This window comes from Apteryx mantelli, chromosome 1 (genome assembly GCF_036417845.1).
Source record: "Apteryx mantelli isolate bAptMan1 chromosome 1, bAptMan1.hap1, whole genome shotgun sequence".
In the NCBI taxonomy this organism is placed as follows: Eukaryota; Metazoa; Chordata; class Aves; order Apterygiformes; family Apterygidae; genus Apteryx; species Apteryx mantelli.
In genome coordinates this window covers 194,246,290-194,268,072 of record NC_089978.1, presented here as the reverse complement: position 1 = coordinate 194,268,072, position 21,783 = coordinate 194,246,290, and the positions used below count along the sequence as shown (strand labels likewise).

The 21,783-nt window shown below is 37.4% G+C and overlaps 1 protein-coding gene across 1 annotated transcript in view; it reads left to right on the top strand.

The window, feature by feature from the left end:
* The window catches only part of TFEC (transcription factor EC), a 91,407-nt gene that overhangs the window by 40,497 nt on the left and 29,127 nt on the right, over positions 1–21,783 (top strand). Inside the window, exons 2-3 of the mRNA XM_013947347.2 lie at positions 18,622–18,873; positions 21,209–21,304. Coding sequence (XP_013802801.1) covers positions 18,622–18,873; positions 21,209–21,304 — 348 coding nt within the window. The remainder of the gene's footprint in view (positions 1–18,621; positions 18,874–21,208; positions 21,305–21,783) is intronic.

The window sequence follows — 21,783 nt, the reverse complement described above, 5'->3', positions numbered from 1 at the left end:
TCTTCCATGAAACACCTTTTCCCTGTCATCCATGGCATTTTTTGCACAGTGGACACATACCTTGCACACTTTGACATCTTAAAACCCACAACAAATAAGTCTTTATCTACATCCTCTAAACAGTGAAACTGCACTACTGGTATGGCCTTCTTACCTATGAGGGAGGATAGATGGGGATTTGCTTTAATGAAGCACTTAGAGCCTTAAATTATTCACCTGCTTATTCACTGTCTGGTCCAAAACTTACCAGCTTCAAGAAAACACTAGTAACAAAACAACAAGTCCTACTTCAGATCTATAAAATGACCTATAAGCTCAGCTGGGATTATTGCTGTTTCTTGTTTTGCTGGCAGTCTTTTGTATGCTTTCTAGTCCTTCCTGGTAAAGGACTTTCTGGCTGATATATACATATTTCTTGCTACTGTGGTTTATTAAGCTTAAGTTATAACATCAGAACCCTTTGTTCAACGCAAACACAGGAAGTAAGCTAACCATGATTTTCTACATCCAAGTTGGTTTCTATGTTGAACACATTCTTTTTCTTGGTTTTGTTTAATAATAAAACATTTCTTATACATAACTGCTCAGGACCTTTTCTTGTGCCAAAATGGGGTCTCTGTTCCTGTAAGTGTGACTCCTTCATGTTGCTTACTGACAGGGCCAGTTTAGACTTGGCATCTAAGTACACTATTCACTAGACAACCAAGATACAGTCTAAATTTCTTCTTCTTATGTTCTGACATTCTCGGGTCATTATCATTTTGGCTACTTCCCAGGTTGTGTGATTGCCTTATCTTGGTTTTCTTTTTCTTCTTATAAGGTTATTTGGTTTTCATTATGACAACAGACTTATCTTTCTTTCCTTTTCCAGTTTTATTCTCCCTGTTTTCTTGGTGAAGGGCTTTAGTTCTGCTTTCAAATATTCAGGCTAGTAATACAGAGCTACCAAAAATATCTTCTAAATAGAGACTGAACTTAGTGTTCCTCCCATTGTTCAGTCTTCTGACAGGTCTTTATCAAGCCCTATTTTCTCCTACTCACATTTTCAGCCTATTCTAGCCAGCTGGTCTAACTTTTCTAATTATTCTTAGTCATGCTGTTTTCATCTTTCACAATTGTATTAAATCCAGTTTTGGTTTTACACCTATTCATCATGAGTCAACATTTCCTACTCTTCCCACTAAAATTTTTGAACATTAACTCAAAGCTTTCCAGCAAATAGGATAATGTCATCTGCAAATCTAAGGTGACTTAAATATTCTCCATCGATATTGCCATGCTTTTCTTTTCATTCAAGGTTATGGAGACTTTCTTCACACAGGAGGAAAAGGGTTTGGTGAGACAGTTCAACAGGACCTTTTCACTTGCCTTGTCAAATGAAAATTTCAACTCAACTATACTAAAATTATTTTTGAAGACAGAAAATCTACAAAAATGTAAAATGTAGCTTTGGAAGTGAAAATGAAAATTTAGTAGTCAACATGAAAATCTTGCTTCAGGAATTGAAAATGTGGGTTAAATTTAGCTGGGTTGTAGACTAACTTATTAATGTGATAAGCTAAAGTCTTCCACTGGAGATCCAGACTTGGGGAGTGACAGCAGGAATTCTGCACTTCAAATAGTGGGATTTCATAATCTTTGGGATAGGATAACCTCATCCATTACATAGACTATCCTGGCTGTAACAGTGAGCTATGCACAGTGCAGCTGTGAGAGTGGTGGTCAAAGAGGTAGGGACAAAGGCAAAGCTCAGAGACCAGCAGGATTAAAATTTGAGGCCACTTGTACATATTCTGGTCTTTCTGCCACGGTTTTCAGGCTGTATGAAAGCCTTCTTCACTCTGGCAAGCAGCTATGCATCCTTTAATTCAGTGGGATGGTCCTGAGGCCCATACCATCTGGACTTCACTGAGAAAAATGAGGATGTTACTGAAAGGTAACAGCATTGCACATGTACTCTACATACAGCTAATGAAAAGGTAATAAGTTCAAGTAAATCTGAGCAAATTTTGCAGTTAACTTACTTTGAAAAAGTGTTGTATATACTGGGATTGTGAAATGGGTTGAGAATAACCCTAGTGCTTGATGTTAAAGAAGAGAAAGTTAACTCATTCTAGATAATAACAATAAGAAATTGTATTGGGAAGAGTTCTGCCCCAGTGTTTAGATTTTATGGCCTTTTGGACAGAAACGGTGATGACAGTGATAAAATGATGGAAGAAAGCCACTAACATGGCCATACTATTATGCTATTGATTTCTTTCAGCATCTGTTCTTCAGTTAATAGTGCATTTAAGACACAGATAGGAAGTTTCTGTCCTTAAAAGTGCTGTATCATTTCTTTTTCTTTAACTGAAATTCCAGCCAGAGTTAAGGAAATACCCTTATGAACTACTTCTCCTTTCTCTCCCTTAAACCAACTAGATATGCACATACATTATTCATGGTCAGATTTGTACTATTCTTTTGTTGTTTGGCCTGCTGTGTTCTGGTACCTGGGCTTGGAGTCGATGCTGTTTTGTAGAAGGGGATAAAACTGATAAAAATCCAGCCACTGCTGGTAGGTAATTATGCTGGCAAACCAGTGTTTCTGCACTTTAACTATGTGATGAAAATCAACCTAGTCAATTCTTAATTTATGTTGCATGTGCGACTGAATCATAGTTTTTCTGCCTTCTTAAAGCAGACCACAGAGACTACAGTTTGCCTTCTTTCCATAATGTGACTTATTGATTATACTGACAAATACTAATGAACTCACCTGACAATTAAATAAACTTGATAATAATAATAATAATAATAATAATAATAATAAACTCACTTATTTAATTTTACTCTGTTTAACATTGACAGCACATCATTTTGTTGCAGTACAAATACTGTGACAATTTTCCTGCTGAAAGTTCTGTATCTCTTGTAACTTGCAGGAGACTCTTTAAAATAATGTACTCATTATTAAATAGTGCAAGGAAAATACGAACTTGCAAAGGCATAAGTATCTAAAGATATACTTAATATTTTTAAATTGTTAATTTAGCATTATATAGCTCATTTAATGATGTTAATTTATTCACCACATTTCTTGTTCATTAAAAGATTCTGGATTCCTACTTTCAATTAAAAAATTAACTAGGGGAGCAGAAAGATTTTACCCATTAAAAATAAAATAATTTCTACGCAATTCTAACTTAACTTATTTTTAACTTGTACATTCCTTTCCACATTAGGACTATTGCATTTGAAAGACTTAGTTTGTTTTGTTCTGTACGATACAGCTTATAATTAATGCTCTTAATAATGACTTACCAGTAGTAATCTTTAATTCCATATTCACACAAAAATCCTATTTAAACTAAGTGGGAGTTCCACTTGGTTAATCACAGTAAGATCAATTTTTTTGTTAATTAACGTTTTTATTTAATGGATGTTGGCTGAAAATTGTTGAGTAGTTTCAGCTTACCCAGATATCACTTCCCCAGCTCCTACTCTGTAGTATCTGCTAAGTGTGCAAATGTTTGTTGTACCTGAATTAAAATGTAAATGTTGTAAAGTACAATTTTAACACTGAAGGACATGCACACGTTTCTGTCAGACTGCCTTTTGATTCTGTTTATGGGTATTTGCAGGAGTTCTTTTTTCAAAGGGTTTTAAAAGCTGATTTCAGAATTCAAGTAATAGGAGAAGGAACAGAATTTTGCTCTGTTGTACATTAGAAATGGTATGAATATCTTTTTTTGGCTAATTGAGTGACTGCTGAATGGAACATGTGGTGAACCAAGATTAGTTTAAATACATGTCAAAAGGCAAGGCTGCTTGCTCAGTTCAGTACTGAAAGTACCAATTATGCTATTTTTGTGAGATTTCCTGTTAACTGTGGAGTACAGCAAAAAATAAGTGTTGGGGCCTTGCACACATAAATGCTCGCTGAATGAATTGTCAGCTTCCCTTCTCCTCTACATCAGATATTCATTAGTGTTAGGCTGAAAGTATCTTTTCAGATTCAAACATGTAAAACTACAGTTTAGAAAACCCACCCTTAAAATGAATTACACCAATTTTAAATAAAAGGTTAAACTGTATTTTTTATAAATTCTGGTCACACTAAGGCTTTTTGACTAACAACTTGGCTCTTTATTTGACTCTTATTTGTTAAAAATAACAATAAACATGAGCCCCATGAAATTACTAAAATATCTCAAGGACAACATAATTACTACACTGTAAATCCACTGTTTCTAATCTTGGAATATAAGTAGAAGTATTATTGCCTGAAGAATACATCAATTTGTAGCTGCTGTGCGAGTACTGAAAGCAGAGAAAGCAAGAGCTAAGCATCCGATTTCATGTCCAGGCAGTGAAATGGACTAAACACAGTTAGGACCTTGGGGAACATGGAGAAAAGGGCAAGCAAGAGACAGTAAAGTTTTCCAATCCCATGAATAGCAAGGCAACAGCACTCTGAAGCCTGAACATGGTCAAACTCATTGCCATTTACAGCCATAAAACATATTTGAAGATAAAATAGACCAGATGGATTTTAAAAAATGCTATTGATAATTGATGCGCAGTATTTTTGTTACTTTTTCTCATATAGTTAGTCTTGATGTCCCATTCCTGTTTCTTGCGGAAATGTCACATCCTCCTGTCAGCTACCAATCTGCTCCCCTACACTCTGTGGCCAGACCCTAAGCTAGCTCAAAATGATGTTGCTGCCTTGATTTCACAAAAACTGTGCTGTGAAGCTGATCCTAAGATTCTTACTTCGAAAGCTTCCCCTCTCACCCGCTTCATTCATTCTGAGACTGAGGGAAGGAATAGAAAGTAGCCCTCTTCCCATTCTTATCATATCTTCCTGACTTCTCAAAAAACTCTTTTTAGGCTCAAGCTGGTCTTGTTTGTTTGTTTACAGAAGCTAGAACCATTCATAGTCTTTAACATGACATTCAAAGATAACTCACCCAACAAATTAGTCTTTATTTTGTGACTATCTCACCATACCACCTTAAGACACCTGCTTTTTTCCTTCATTCTATGCCATTCTTGTAATGCATGAGTTAAGAGTATGCAGTCTGGTGAGAGTATATTTAAGTATTTCTGTTCGCAATGAGGGAGACTGAAACTCAAGAAAGTAGTTAGTAATAAGCAGTGCTGTCATCTGGTGGTGAAATTGTTACCCACTTTTTAACAAACTGATAATGCTTTTCAGGCAATGGGTTTCAGGCATTTTGGGGGAAGTCTGTGTAGTCCCTTTGGCACAGAATCATGGATCTTACATATTAGAAACAGAAAAAAATCATGTTTTTATCTGAAATCACTAAATCTTTTGAACTTGTTCTATTTTTCATGAAGTATAACAGGCCAGAACTAGGATCACTGTGTTAAATTGTTCTTTTTCTTTGTTAACTTGTGCTGCCAAAGCATGAAAAAAGTTCATGCGAAGACCATTGTAAGAGTTGATTATTTGCAGAAAAGCACTACTTGTTTAATGACAATAAGAAGGAAAAGCAAAAAGATATACCCTCCACCTCAGAAATATCAGCATATTCAAATGCTGAAGTACCAATTCCTCCTCTTACAGTTTTATCATCAATACTTTTTTCCATATTATATTTGATGTCCATATCCCTACATAACAGGAAAACATGTTTTTCAGATCTAGCTTCTAGAATTGTTCTGCTCTCTATAACTGAGCAAGACAGATATTACTGCTATCATTGCATCTCAAATGATGAAATATCTGCTGTCTAAGGGAACCATGAAAAATGTATAGCAAACACTGAGCAATTTATTCCTTCATCCATTCCTCCCTCATACTTTGTAAGGTTGAATTATTTCTGAATTTTCTTAACCCTAAATGTGAGATACAGATGAAAAAAATGATAGTTGGTGTCACATGAAAACAGTCAGAAATCAAAGAATAAATCAGTCTCTTAAAACTATTCAGGAATTTACTAGAGTAGCTGATACACCGATGATCTTTCTTCTTTTGGTTCATCCTTGTTAAGGTTCTGGCCAAATGGCTTTCTCATCTATACATAAGGATAACATACATATTTACTGGTTCTTTCTAATGTTACACCTATTTTCCAGTCTTTGCCTAGCAATGTCAAAATAGACTATGTGGATCTTCATAATACAGTCATCTTTTGACTTTTCTGAATACTTTCATCTGAAGTTAAATAGCTAGCAATGTTGACATTAAAATATAAACCTTTGTGACTGCAGGCATTTTCATCATTGCTGACCCCTATTTTAGCCACAGAGCTCCGTGAATCCTATCTTTTGAAATAGATTTTTTTTTGACATATATTTGTCAGAAATTTTTGGTTCTTTGAATAAGCTACATCATTCTGGTTACAGGTTTCCCATACTACCATGACCATAATCTTTAGGGCTCCATATGAATTGTTGCAGTTGACAAATACAGAAGAACTTTTAAAGCTGCTGTTTTGTTTCTGTTATAGGGACCAATAAACAGTATCAGTGGAAGATCATTAGTAGAGGTTTTTAAACTAAAAAACAGATGACTGTGGTTTTCATATTTAAAACTGATTTTCCTAGAATACATGTCTAATATCTTCTTCTCAGTTTAATAGCATCTTATTACATGATCTAATTAGAGTGACTCTGGGAATAGGAGAGATATTTAAGTAAAGGTATCAGGACCTCTTTAAACATAGCTAGCTGTACAAAAAGTTTCTTTCCATTCTTCAAATGCAGTAGTCACATTTGCCATCCTTTAATAATATCAACAATAAAGAGGAACTGGAACAGCAAAGATTTATTATATTCACAGATCTCATGAATCAATGAGACCATGGACAGGGTCACTGTGCAGAGTCAAAGTCAGGATATTAGACAGGGTTTCAAAATTTGATTGTGGTCCATTGTTATGCTTGTGTGGCCTATTAACTGTAGTGGTTGGTTTTATTCACAGTTTAGATTTTCAGCTTAAATTCTAACTTAAATCAAAGGGATAGTTTTGTAAAAATACTTCCTGTAGTTTGCTTTGCTTAACTTTATAGGCTGTTTTTATACTGCAATGCTAAAAACTTGAGCCTTTTCTGCCAGTAAAGACCACAAAGTCATCGAGACTCATTGTTATTTTAAAACATGACAAGCTGGCCTTAAGACCTTAGGGATCCTTTCTTCAGAAGTCAAGCTGGTGATGGATAAGGAGCCATAAGAACTGTATGTATCTTAACTGCAGGAGTTCAATTAAGAAGCCAAGAGTGTCTCGGGTATACCAGTGCAAATAGAACTGCTTGCTTTGATAATGTCTCTGTAGCTGTTCAGTGCAGGTAGTTGGCTTCCCCCAACTCATTTCTGATTGCACAAGGAGGTTAGCACAGAGAAATACCTGAAAGGACTGAGCTCCATCAATGCTCAGTGAGTGCTAGAGAATATTACAATGGGGAAATGCTGTCCAAATCACGACACCTGCACAGGAATTTGACAGGAAATGGCTAGTTATAAGATACAGCCTCTAATAGCCATATTCATGGGAGTTCTACTGCCTTTCTCCCTGTGAGAGAAATGCTGTTCTGCTGTTTATATTGTACAGAAAAAGTTTTTCTTATCCATCACTGGTATCTGCAAAGTCTCTTTTGCAGTACTTTTACTCCCGCATCCCTCTTGCCTATTTCTTATGATTGTTAATTTGCTGAACCACTTAGTTTTCTATCTCTTTTGGTATGTTTGGGCTTGTTCCCTAATATGTTTGCTGCAACAGATAGGTGGGTTTCCTTGAAAGTGTAAGTCTGAAGAGAATTTGGGAAGGTCCATTTCTTTTCCCTAGGCTAGCCTCAACTCTGCCCCTGTCCTTCCTGGAATGCTTGCCTCGCTTAAAAGACTTTCAATTTTGAGAGACTGCCATCTCCTCAGGTAACCTCTGCCAATGCTTCGCTATTCTTATCATGAGAAATCTGTTTCTAACGTTTGGCCATATTCACTCTTCTTGCAGTTTAATGCTGTATTACTTATTCTCCTTATAGAGAAATCTGTTGTTTGGCCACAGCCTTTTAAAGACCTGAAGTCTCTTATGTTCCCTCTCAGTCTTCTCTTCTAAAACTAAATAACCCGATCTGAAATGATGTCTGATCATTGATGTTGCTCTCCTCTGAACTTACTCACTTCTCATCTTGAAAGTCAATATTTCTACTGTAAACACTTTCTAGAGTACATGTCCTACTTTCAAGTTCTGATCTTGCAAGATGCTTCATGTCAGTGGATCTCAGTGGAAACCTGTTTCATAAAATTTTCTTAAGTGGAGCTGTACTTGGAAAGAGAGGTCATTCATATAGTAGATCGCAAGACTGAAGTCTGATTTATGCCTTCCGTTTCCAAATTCTGTGTAGTCAAAGTGTGAAAAACCCAAACCCACTTCTATTTTTCCAACTGGAGTAAAATTTGGGACAATAGTATTATTGAGAAAGACACTTTCTTGCAAAAGTTTGTTAGTCAAGATATAAGATCTCATTTCTTCATTTTTAATTAGAATCTGGACATGCATTCCCTGAAAATAACCAAGTTAAAGGGTTTCTTTCTTTCTCTGATGTCAGTGACAAAACCAATATTGATTCCAATGGAAAGAAGTTTGGGTCAAAATATGAATAACAGTGAAATCCATTTGGGCTTGGACACTGAAATGTGAGCCTCTAATATAGGCAAACATTTTGTTGTATCCTTATATGTGACCTTATTTAGGGAAACACTAAGATTTGTATTTCACTGTGAGTACATATTAAGTTTCAGTGACTTCAGAGAGAGTTAATCACATAATTAATTGCTTTCCTAAATTCACATTTAAATTACAGAGGCATTCTTCTGTGGTAAAAATAGTGTCATGAATTTCATAACTCACATCTTATAACTGGATTCCCTATGTACTGTCCTGCTCTGTGCAGCTGACTCCCTTTAATTTCGGGTAATTTCATATTATAGAAATATCCATTTTTAAAGCAAAAGGAAATACATATTTTAAGTATTTTTCTGAAATGTTGTAATAATTGAAAGTGTTTTTTCTTTCTAAGAATAATAACAGAAATAATATGTAAATCTGTCTCAGAAGAAAACAACTGTGAAATTAATATACTTCTAATAATCCTTATTACATATACAATAGACAATATCATGGTTTTAATAGTGGTTGGCAGCATGATGGAGAATTTTAGATTACTTCCATCCTACTCCACATTTATAATTATCAGCTATTTTTGGACATTGAGATACCAAAATACAGGAGCAGCAATCATTGTTGAAGACATGGCCTGTGTCAAAGAACTTTAAAATGTTTCTTCTTTAGTCCCTTTACCCTTGAAAGAACATTCACAAGTTCTTGATGAATATGATGTCAAAGGTTAAACCAGATGAAAAATAGTGCATTAGAGTCACATGAGAATTTTTTTTAGCTTGAAAGCTACTGTAAGGCATCAGCTAAACACAGCTATGAATTGCCAGACTGGATGTCTTTTGCTTTGTATTCTCTCTTCATGAATATTAACAGAGAAGAGCTCATCTAGTCAGATCAAAGTTCGAATAAGAAAAATATTCACATTAAAAGATTAATTACTGTGTTTAGCTTAAGTAATTAATTGACATAATCACACATGCTTTTAGAAACAGAACATTAGAGTGAACAGCTACATTATTTGGTGATAATTTTTAAGATAGAACAGAAATGTATAATTGCTAAGTTAAATTGAAATTTCTTTTTATTATGAAATAATTTCATATATAGGCATTTCTCAAAAAGTTTAATAGAGTGAGCAGGACAAATAAACAACTGATGTTAATTTCTAACAGAAGTTCAAAAACACTATTTCATCACTAAACATGTTTTCTTTTCACCCTTAAAATCCAGTTGAAAGTCCTCAGAGAAAGAACAAAAATAGTCTGTGTTGTGACTGTGTTTCTTACCCTAAAATAGAATTAAACTCTTTAGGTACTTATAGAACATTTTAATAATTAAGAAATTCATGATTAGATGCTTATTTTCTGGTAGTGTGACTGAAAAAAACATAAAGCCCCTAACTCAAACAGTTTTAGTGAGGTGTTGTATTCAGGACTAAAGATAAATGACGTGATTCCAACAGTGTGAGGAATTCTATTTCAAAAGCCATTAAAAACACTGGAACAAATTAACCTCTGGCGTAAGTGGCAAACTGTAATGAAGTCTGCTGAGTTCTGTTCAGTATACCATGACCATATTTAAAAATATTATTTTGTAACAGACTTTAATATTTATTAAATTCAGTGTGAATTTTCATCCAAGAAAAAGTTACTATTATAATAGCCAATTCTCAACCCCAAAAATGCATCAATTTTAAAGACAGAAGGGACTATTACACCACCTATTCTGATTTCTTTAAAATCTTGGAGTACTATATTCCATTCAGTTATTATTCTCGTACTCAGCTTTGAGTCCAAGAATGTGTTTGATAAAAGTATATCTTGGATTTGGCTAACATATCTCTCCCAGAAAGTCTTACATCCTTAGTTTGAAGAAAACAGCAGTTAGAATATTTCCTTTTGTTGTGTATTTCATTGTCTATTCCCATAATTTCTGATGTCAGCTTGCTAACATCAGCTTGTGGCCAGTGATTCTCACCATGCTTTCCGTGTTAGCTTAAAAACCTCTTTCACTCTCAGCATTCCCTGTAATCAAACCACCTCACAAATTTCAGTTTGACAGCAAGAACATAATGGAGTTTCATTAATCTTTCACTGAAACAGCCTTTCTTCAGTCCTCAGTTACTTTTGTAGTTCCTTTCTGTACCCTTTCAAATTTTCAACGGTCTTTTAAAAATAGAAACTTTTTCAGGATTCTATTATTGGTCTCTTCTGAGCCACAAAGGAAAGCAGAATCAAACCAGGCTTCCATTTACTACTTCCATCTTCATGACATTTGCCCTTTCTTGCTACAGCATCAACTGGACTCTTCTGTTGAGCTGCTTGTCTGTTATGACACCGAAACTTCTTCAGATTTGTTACTTCCACTGTTTTCTCTATTCAGTTTTCTGCATTATTTCATTCTGTATTTCTTCTTCCAGCAAATGTAGTTGTATAGTTGGCTAACTTAGAACGCATTTTGTTTAAATGGTGTTACTACTCTAAACAATATTTGTTCTTTTTAGGTTGTTTTATTTTACACTAGTCGCAAATCACTGATGAAAATTTTGAATAATATAAGACTGAAGAGACCCTCTTATGATGCTGAGCCTTTACTGATTGCTTTCTTATGCAAGTTCGTTAGCCAGTTCTTAATCCAGTTAAAATATGCTTTATTGATATTGTATAGTGCTATATTTTTAATTAGAATACTGAATGATAGTCAAAAGACACACAAAAGTTGAAGTATATTTTACCTACATCATTATCTTTGGCAACCTAACTTGAAATCTCATCAAAGAGCGGAAGTAGATTTGTTTGACAAGGCTTATTTTCCACAGAACTATGTTGACTAGCATTAATTATATTCCTATCTTTTAATAATTTATTAATTGGATCTCTTTTCAGCTTTTCGATTATTTTGCCCAGGACCAATGCTGGGCTAACCACCGAAGGGGTACAGGGGTCACTTACTTGCCATTTATGAAACACCAGTACAATATTTAGCACTATTATTTACTGGAATATTGTTGACATTGTTCATGATTCATTTAGGTCCCCTGAATGTATCCTCATTTTTACCTTTAGCATGCTGGGGATAAACCTAGATATCTTTTTCTTGATGGAAAAATCTCATCCACAAATGTGGAAGTAAAATATTTAACGTTTGTGTAAATAAACTACTGAAGATCTAGTTATGCCATTGTGAAATACATTAGAAAAGAAAGTAAAATTAGTGTGAGTGTGGGAAAAGCTGTTACACAATTCTACCACAGTTTTACAACGTCAGGATGCGTGCTTAGATTAGAAAGAATAATTGAAGAAGTTGAATATATATCTGTAATTCTGAAAGACAGTTAAGTTCTTGTTCTCAAAACTGGCTTGTCAGTGGGATATAAAATAGAAATAGATGCAGTCAGTTACATGTGCATTAGGTTTTGTTCTGGATTACAAAATCCATCTCAAAGTGTTGATTTCTGTTCTGGTTTTGTTCTGCTTGAGTTTGAGCTTGGGCTGGATGCTTTCGGTTCCCTGCATGCTTGATGCTTCTGGTTCTGATTTGGCTCTAATTTCACCATGATTAGGCAAGCAGGATCCCAGACAAAAGAAGTGTCTGGAAGGGAGCAGATAATGTCTTTATCATTGAATTTTATGCTATCCTTCACTTCTCAAATAAGTAGCATTAAAGTATATGGCTACAGGAGCTGCAAGAGAATGCCTAGGAGGAGAACCAGCACTTCTTCCACACAGATTTCAAAAGAGTCAGAAAAGCCTACATGATTTCAACAACACTTGACACTGTGATTCAGGCCACTGACTTTACTGGGAGTTAAAGTGCTTCTGCAATAGACACACCAGAGGATGAAGTTAACACCTGGGCTGTGTCCGAAGGCTTCTTTCTCTCTGGTAATTAGGGAGATTAGGATCAACGTCAGATGCCTGATTCAAAGAAGTTTTAATGATTTCTTATATGGAAGGTCTCAAACTGGAGAGATTTGGAGACCTTCACCTTAGAATTTCATATAACCTTTGACAAGATGTTCTCACAGACCATGGGAAATCGTCAGATGATGAGGGATTAGAAAAGTAGTCTCCCAACACTACAGGATGATACCCTACCTGGATTATTGGGTGAAATAGAATGCCCTGAAAAATTTTTTTTTGGTTGTGTGTGGAAGGGACCTTTTTTGCTGGCTCATATATATGCACATGAACAAGGGCTTCACGCAGCTTAGTGTGTGTAGATCTGGGCTGTTTGGTTCATGTTTGGTCAGCAACATAAACATGTAGTCGTGTTGGGAGTTTACAGGTGAGGAAACCTGAGTATAAGGCAACAGCTGAGTAGTAACTTGAGAATGTAAGTCATGGCTGAATAATAGATTAAGGTACTGAAAGACCTTTATATACTTAACCTCTAAATCTAACCTCTAATTCAACTTCTAAATCGTGTTATTTTTGTGTTGTTTTTTTATCTTCTCCTCCATAACTCAAATTTTACAGTTACTTTCACAGATCTTTTATATCAATAAAGGAAAATAAAGGTAAACACACTAAACAGGCCTATATTTGCACATTTCATGTAAATAGGTTTATGTACATAGATAATCTCACTAAATATGGTAATCTCAATAAACTACAGTGGTTACTCATATTTCAGAATAACCTTTCAGTTCCTTTATTTTTTTGCATTTATTTCACTGAATCCCTGAAGTGAATATTTAAATACCACTTTTTCTCCATACTTATGAATGATTATCCAGAGTTTCAACATTTAGACTATCAGTTGCAATTTCTCTTGCTATCTCCAGATTTTTGTTTTGTTTTGTTTTCTCTGCAGTACTGGATAAAATAGAATAATACAAACATTTAAGTTGCAAATGGCCTCTGGAAGTCATCTAGTCCAAATGTCCGCTTGAAGAAAAGTTAGCTTCGAATTTAGATCAGATTGCTCAGGGCCTTGTCCAGGCAAGTTTTGAAACTCTCCAAGGATGGAGATTCCACAGCCTCTCTGAGCAATTCACTCCACTGCTTAACCACTCTTATTACATGATTAAAATAAAGGTCAGAATCAGAAACTGATGTTTGTAATTATGGTAATATTTAAAAGAGTTTATTTCATTTTAAACTTTCAGAAAACCTAAATGGAGCTTAACATTGCTGATATAAGGTAATACAAATCATCTGGCTTCCCACTGGAGAATAAATGAATCAAACTGTGGTAATTGACAGTTCACTATCAGGTTTCATAAAATTATTAAATTTTGAGCTTCCTCTCCTATTTCACACATGTTGCATGGGCAGTTTTAACTGTCATTTCTTATTTTTGAGAGCTTGACTTTGCAATCTTAGTATTCCTTTAGCATAGCAAGGCTTTCTTTCTGCCATTTATTATATACTCACAGTATGATTATAAAAATAGGAGTCCAGCTCTGTTTTGTCTTTATATAATAGTTTGACTTTCATAAGTGCTGTACAGCCTATTGTTGACATTGACTTCTATGACTTATTTAGCTATACAAAGATGAATCAAGGACTGTAACTTTATGCAGTTTCTTTTGAAAATCATGTCAGAGAACCTGTTTTAACCCCAACAGTTCTGCTTTACAATGACTGTGATTTGCACAGTAAAGGGAATGGAGAAGTTTGCAAAACCAAAGCAACAGATCCCATCAGAGAAGCTTTAAACTCTTTTCATGTTTGTGACAGGACAGTACTGACAGGATTGAAGGTCATTCAAGAGAAGTACTCATGATAAGATTGATTTTTGACTTAGTCAGCGGTTAGTTGATTTTCTTTCACAGACCCCTCTGGTGGGATACTGGTGGTTCACAATAATTCGTTACCCATTACAGAGAGACCATCAGATTCTTTTAAGAGAAAAAATTAGCTGGGGTGAAATGTAGCAGTTGTACTTATAGCCTATGCATTGTCCTCACTCCCATTTATGCCACTGAAAGAAGCTGTACTTTCAAAGCTGTTGATTTGGGTGTTCTGCATTTCAAAAAAGACGTTTTCGTCAATTTAGGCAGCATAAGGGTCTGGATAGCAGCCACTTTTTGTGGATTAAGTGACACCAGAATTCAGCACAAGCATGTGTGCGCTTCTGAAATAGCAACAGAAAATAAGGGTGCACAGCAAATCCCTACTCTGGCCTGCAACGGGACTTATTCTCTCCCCCTCACCACATTGCATTTCACCCACAGACAGACCAATACTCTTCCTAATTTGGCATGCAGTAGATTTTATGGTTAAATTCTAATTTAAGAAAACACTTATTGAAGCTAAGGGAATAAGTATATGCATAAGCATCTGAATGATTTGGGATGGATTTACTTGTGTCCTTGCATATGATAAATCAGAGCCTAAATTAACGCAGCATTAATTACGTTCTAAAACTAACACAAATACTTTCTAAAACTGACACATTTGTCAGTTAAGACAAATAATACCGCAATTTAAGTAAATACAAGATATACATATAGTTTTTAAAACCATACATGTGATGCATACCTTCCTAATACAAAACATGGGAAGGTCTAAACAGCACATTTAAGATTTTATATCAATATTTTAATAGAAAGTTATTTAATAACTCTAAGGCTTACATCAAAATAATTAATGTTATATTCATTATTGCATGGCTTAATCTCTTTTCCATGACTAGAAAATTAGTTTAAAGAGACTTAATTAAAATAATTCTAGACATGCCACCATAACACAATTAAAAATAGAGTAAGTACTGCAGTATTGTACAAAAATATAGCTAATTTAAATGCAAACCCCTTTTATGGGCTATTTATCTCTGCTTATGTATGTTAGGGGAATTAAAAAGAAGTTTGTTTAAATGGACTGAATTTTTTTCAGAGAAAATAAGGGCTACAAAGTGAGCCCTGCTATTATTTAATTATATATTGATCATACTTACTTAGAGGTCACTTGATAAAAATTTATTGCAAGAAACCTGTGACTAGGCATGCCATAGCAAAAGGAGAAAGCCACAGGGCTGAAATGACAGTAAGGTCTGTGTACACAGTGTTTCTCTGGTAGTCAAATAGCAGGATGTGACATTGATCTGAAATGGGAGCTGTTTGAAGTAGCAACTGTTAATCTCTACAATCAAAGGATGGCCCAATGTCTTACTCAATTAGCCATTTTGGCATGACCACTCAGTTTATAAAGTCCTTCCAATGCAAAAGTGATCTGTCCTCAAGAGGCACTTCAAGAAGAGCAGGAGAGCAAACTTTGGCCTCTTCAGGGACCTACTTGGAGGAATCCCATGGGTGAGGGCCCTAGAAGGAAGGAGTGTTCAAGAGAGCTGGTTAATATTCAAACATCACTTCCTCCAGGCTCAAGAGCGGTGCATTCCTATGAGTAGGAAGTCAAGCAAAGGAGGCAGGAGACCTGCATGGATGAGCAAGGAGCTCCTGGCAAAACTCAACCAGAAGAAGGAAGCATACAGAAAGTGGAAAGGGGGACGGGCCACTTGGGAGGAATATAGGAATGTTGTCAGAGTATGCAGGGATGCAACGAGGAAGGCTAAGGCCCGTTTGGAATTAAATCTGGCTAGAGATGTCAAGGACAGCAAGAAGGGCTTCTTCAAATACATCAGCAGTAAGAGGAAGACTAGGGAAAATGTGGGCCCTTTGCTGAATGGGGTGGGTGCCCTGGTGACGAAGGATGCAGAGAAGGCAGAGTTACTGAATGCCTTCTTTGCTTCAGTCTTTACTGCTCAGGCCAGCCCTCAGGAACCCCAGATCCTGGAGGCAAGAGAGAAAGTCTGGAGAAAGGAAGACTTTCCCTTGGTCGAGGAGGAGTGGGTTAGAGATCATTTAAGCAAACTTGACACCCACAAATCCATGGGCCCTGATGGGATGCACCCACGAGTGCTGAGGGAGCTGGCGGATGTCATTGCTAAGCCACTCTCCATCATCTTTGAAAGGTCATGGAGAACAGGAGAGGTGCCCAAGGACTGGAAGAAAGCCAATGTCACCCCAGTCTTCAAAAAGGGCAAGAAGCAGGACCCAGGGAACTACAGGCCAGTCAGCCTCACCTCCATCCCTGGAAAGGTGATGGAGCAGCTCATCGTGGAGGCCATCTCCAAGCATGTGGAGGAAAAGAAGGTGATCAGGAGTAGTCAGCATGGCTTCACCAAGGGGAAATCATGCCTAACCAATCTGATAGCCTTCTGTGATGGAATGACTGGTCGGGTAGATGAGGGGAGAGCAGTGGATGTTGTCTACCTCGACTTCAGCAAGGCTTTCGACACTGTCTCCCATAGCATCCTCATAGACAAGCTCAGGAAGTGTGGGCTAGATGAGTGGACAGTGAGGTGGATTGAGAACTGGCTGAATGGCAGAGCTCAGAGAGTTGTGATCAGTGGCACAGAGTCTAGTTGGAGGCCTGTAGCTAGCGGTGTCCCCCAGGGGTCAGTACTGGGTCCAGTCTTGTTCAACTTCTTCATCAATGACCTGGATGAAGGCACAGAGTGCACCCTCAGCAAGTTTGCTGACGATACAAAACTGGGAGGAGTGGCTGATACACCAGAGGGCTGTGCTGCCATTCAAAGAGACTTGGACAGGCTGGAGAGGTGGGCAGAGAGGAACCTCATGAAGTTCAACAAAGGCAAGTGCAGGGTCCTGCACCTAGGCAGGAATAACCCCATGCACCAGTACAGGTTGGGGGTTGACCTGCTGGAAAGCAGCTCTGAGGAGAAGGACCTGGGAGTGCTGGTGGACACCAAGTTGATCATGAGTCAGCAATGTGCCCCTGTGGCCAAGAAGGCCAATGGTATCCTGGGGTGCATCAGGAAGAGTGTTGCCAGCAGGTCGAGGGAGGTGATTCTCCCCCTCTACTCAGCCCTGGTGAGGCCACCTCTGGAGTACTGCGTCCAGTTCTGGGCTCCCCAGTACAAGAGGGATGTGGCACTACTGGAGCAAGTCCAGGGAAGGGCTACAAAGATGATGAGGGGACTGGAGCATCTCTCTTATGAGGAAAGGCTGAGAGAGCTGGGCCTGTTTAGCTTGGAGAAGAGAAGGCTGAGAGGAGATCTTATCAACGTGTACAAGTATCTGAAGGGAGGGTGTCGAGAGGATGGGACCAGACTCTTTTCAGTGGTGCCGAGCGACAGGACGCGAGGCAACGGGCACAAACTGAAACACAGACACTTCCGTCTGAACATGAGGAAAAACTTTTTCACTGTGAGGGTGACAGAGCACTGGAACAGGTTGCCCCGAGAGGTGGTGGAGTCTCCTTCTCTGGAGATATTCCAAACGCGCCTGGATGCAATCCTGTGCAACGTGTTCTAGGTGACCCTGCTTGAGCAGGGGGGTTGGACTAGATGATCTCCAGAGGTCCCTTCCAACCTCAGCGATTCTGTGATTCTGTGATTCAAGAAGACTGCATGACTTGAGGACAGTGAGCAATTATCTAGGACTATAAGCTTGGACTCTGTTGTTTTTATATATATTTTTTGCAAAAATATGACAATGCCTCATTTAACAGAGTGTTCTTATTACAAGGTGAACCAAATGAGGTTTTAGGTATGCTGAAAGTCTGTTGCTGTTTACACTACTTGAAGATGGTTGGGTTATGTTTTTTATACATTTATTCACGCTTGTAAGTACAAAAGAGTAATAACCTTACGATATTTATTTTTGAGTACATATATGCTTGTAGATTTGATTGGAGTGGTCAGTGATTTCAGCAGAGACCAGTCTAGACTGAGAAAAGAAAAACATGTAGCACACTTCTGATCTTTTCTCAAGATTGTGTTTATGTTTTCTATGTTATTTTTCTTTGATAATTTTTCCAAAGGTTTATTCAGCTGTGTTATAGGAAAATAGTACACAAAGAAGAAATGCATAAGGGTTCAAGAGTTAAAAAAGATTTGAGATTCATAGTAATTCTATCCAACAGGTATAAAAGTTGAATCTGTTGTTTTAAAGTTCTTTAAGTGAGCATGCATGTAAATGCTGTGTTTGAAACTCCAGCAATTATTTCCATTTTCCACAGGTGCAAACACACTTGGAAAATCAGTCTAGATACCATATACAGCAAAGCCAGAGGCACCAGGTGAAACAGTACCTGACCCTTGATACCAAGCTGTCCAGCCAAACGCTCTCCCTGTCCCACTCCCACACAATCCAGCCTGCAGGAGTTGCAACCTTATTAAGAAACGGACATATGCCTCCCGTCAGTGATATTGGCACACCGGAAAGCCCAGTTACCAAGCTGTTGGCCCTTGGAGAAGAACACGAAAATGCGGTAGGGCAGGGCTGGTAAAAAGAATGGGGAAATGGGCACTGCCTACTTTAGGAAAGTGTTGTATGACCCATCTTGCATCAATTGTGGGCAAGAAATGGCTTTCTTTGCTTTTGTGGGGCCTTCAGATACAGCTCTAGCTCCCTGAATCCTTCTGGATTGCATGGGTGATTGCCTTGAATGTCATGTGAGCAGCTTATTGCATGATCAGGCTTCTAAATTACTGCCAGTTTAAATATACTGATGCATCTTTTTATCTAGGAGTCATATATTGCTGTACACTTTCTGAACACACACTTTGCAATGCAAACCTTTTTTTTCAGGTGAGAGTTATTTCTGTCTAAAAGTATTATCCTATCTGCATACCAAAGTTAAATACTGATTACTTTAAAGATGTAACTGAAAGAATCATTCATTCATTTTTCAGTTAGCTGATATGTTTATATATGGGTTATCTTGGGTAAATTGGCATAGATCTGCTAACTTTAGTGCTGCCATTGATTTTAACAGAGGTACAGCTATTATGCAATGTCAGATTCTCAGTCAGTGTGAGATGTAGATCATTATGGCCTTTAATACTTCAATAGATTTCAAGAGAGAGTGCTTATTAGGTAAAAGGGGAATTTCTACAGAAATAAGAAATGGAGATGCCATATTATACCTTGGGCTTTAACAGAACAGAAGAGTCTTACAAATACACTGTGACCCACCTTGAGCATTTGGATGCTATGCTGCTAACTGAGAGAGAACTGAAAAAATAAAACCAACACTTGTTGGAGAGCTCATTTGGGGCCCCTCCATTTCTCCAACAGAGAACTGACATTTTATGTCAGATGTATGGATTATTGGAGCCACTGCTCTGCAAAGACTCTTTTAGATGGCCTTTGTGGAGGCCTCTGCAGCTACCTATGTGCTGGCAAATGCAGCATTTTGAGGATCATTCTTAGGCACTATGGGTGTCTGACCAGGAACAACCTGTGCCCATGCTATTGTACTTTGTCCTCTAGAGCAAGAAGGCTACTTGTAACCGCCTATGGCTCCCTTCTGAATGGTGCCTGGCGATATTTGGAAGTGTGACCGCTGGCACAGGCCAAAATCCATGTAGTGACCGTTCTAGTAATTTAAACGATCCTGTTCCAGAGCCTCAGGAAGCTCACTGGTACTGTACAATTTACTAGTACAAATGTACCCTGTGGGTCAGCATGGGCTATGTTTATATCTGTAAGTAAAACACAACCAAGGCACAAGCTTGAGCACTGGACTGTGGCTATTCTTACTGCCTAATTGCTGAGACATTCTCTGGCATCCTTTGGCTCAGAAAGCAATCTCCTACATAAGTCTGGGCACGGTTCATGGGACAGCACATGCCCTGTTTCTAGAAGGGGAAGAGGAGTATCAGTATGAGCTGTGGTGTGTCACTGGGCCTAAGAGTCTGTATTGAATGGTCCTTGGCCTGTGAATAGTCCCTGGCCTATGGTATGAAATCGTTTCGTAGGGCCTTCTACATTTCCTTCACCTAGAGCTCTTTGGACTGAGATCTGCTTGGATATGCTCAGAGCGCAAGTGAGCTGTTCCTGCAGACAGTAGAGTTAACAGCGGCAGGTTCATTATCTGATCTTTTTTAAGGTTATTTTGTGAAGGGAATCAGACCAAAATTATCATTGAAAACTCATACTGAACCTTTTCCAAATTAATATATATCTCTCTGGAAAGTATATCCTGTTTCATCCCATATAATTAAATAGTTATTCCATCTGCTTCAGCAGTTCTGATTCAGACTAGGACAAAAAAATAAGACCAGAAAGCTGGTTAGAAAAGTATCCCGTATACATCAGAAGAGAAATCCCTAATTTTTATGCTTCCAAACACAACACAAACCTCTGCCTTCTGAATCCTGAGAGCAGAGTATAACACCAAATCTTGAATGACTAATGCTCTTGAAGAAGCACAGGTTCCTTCCAGCCTTCCTGCTCCAGTAAAACAATACCCTGTGGATACGACACATCTGCTGAAGGTGATGGATCATAGTTACAACTTAGCAATACACTCCTGTCATCTGAGCTAGGTGTTGCAATAAGGGGTTAAAAAAAGGCAAATGGGTTGTTGGTGTTCAAGAGGAAAAAGCTAACTTGCTAAACCACAAAAATTGTTTTCACCAGAAGTATAAAATATGAATATCCTGTAAAAGTGCCTGAATTATTTGAAGTTTAAGATACAAACCTTTGAAATTCAGTTTTATTGATGCAGTATATGCTCAGGATTATTTCCTCTATATTTTCAGAATGACATTATCTGCATTATTGTTAATAATGATTAGTTTAAAATATTATTTTATTAGATGGAAGAGGTTATTGATGACATAATCAATATGGAATCAAGTTTTAATGATGAAGGGATAGGTTGCTCTGAAGCTCCTCTACTAATGCAAAGAACTGTAAGTATTTTGTGGAACTTGGTCTTGCTGTTTATAATAGAGAATTTCATTAAGTGATTCAATTATACGTTACACTTCAGAGGCTAAAGCAGTAATATCAGTGGATTTATTCTCCTTTCTCTTGAGTTACTTGTCTTTATGTCAAGAAATATTAAAAGAAAGGGTTCTAATGTAGTGGGATACAGCCATTTTAACTGGCTTGAATTGCATCCAGTGTTTTAGCCTAGCCCCAGCTCCAGTGTGTAGGCCACTGGAGGTAATAATTCACTTGCAGGACTATGGATATAAAGATTCTCTAGACCCATGAAGGTCTTTTAAAGTCTTTCTTTAAGATCCCTCTGTCTCATCTCAAAAATGCTGCCTCATGTAGCAGTAGCTATTTTCTTTGGGGTGTTACATTGAAGTAACGATGGGCTCCATTTGTTGACTTTCATAAAGGCAAGCTGCACTTATGTTGAATAATTCTAAGGACAAAGATG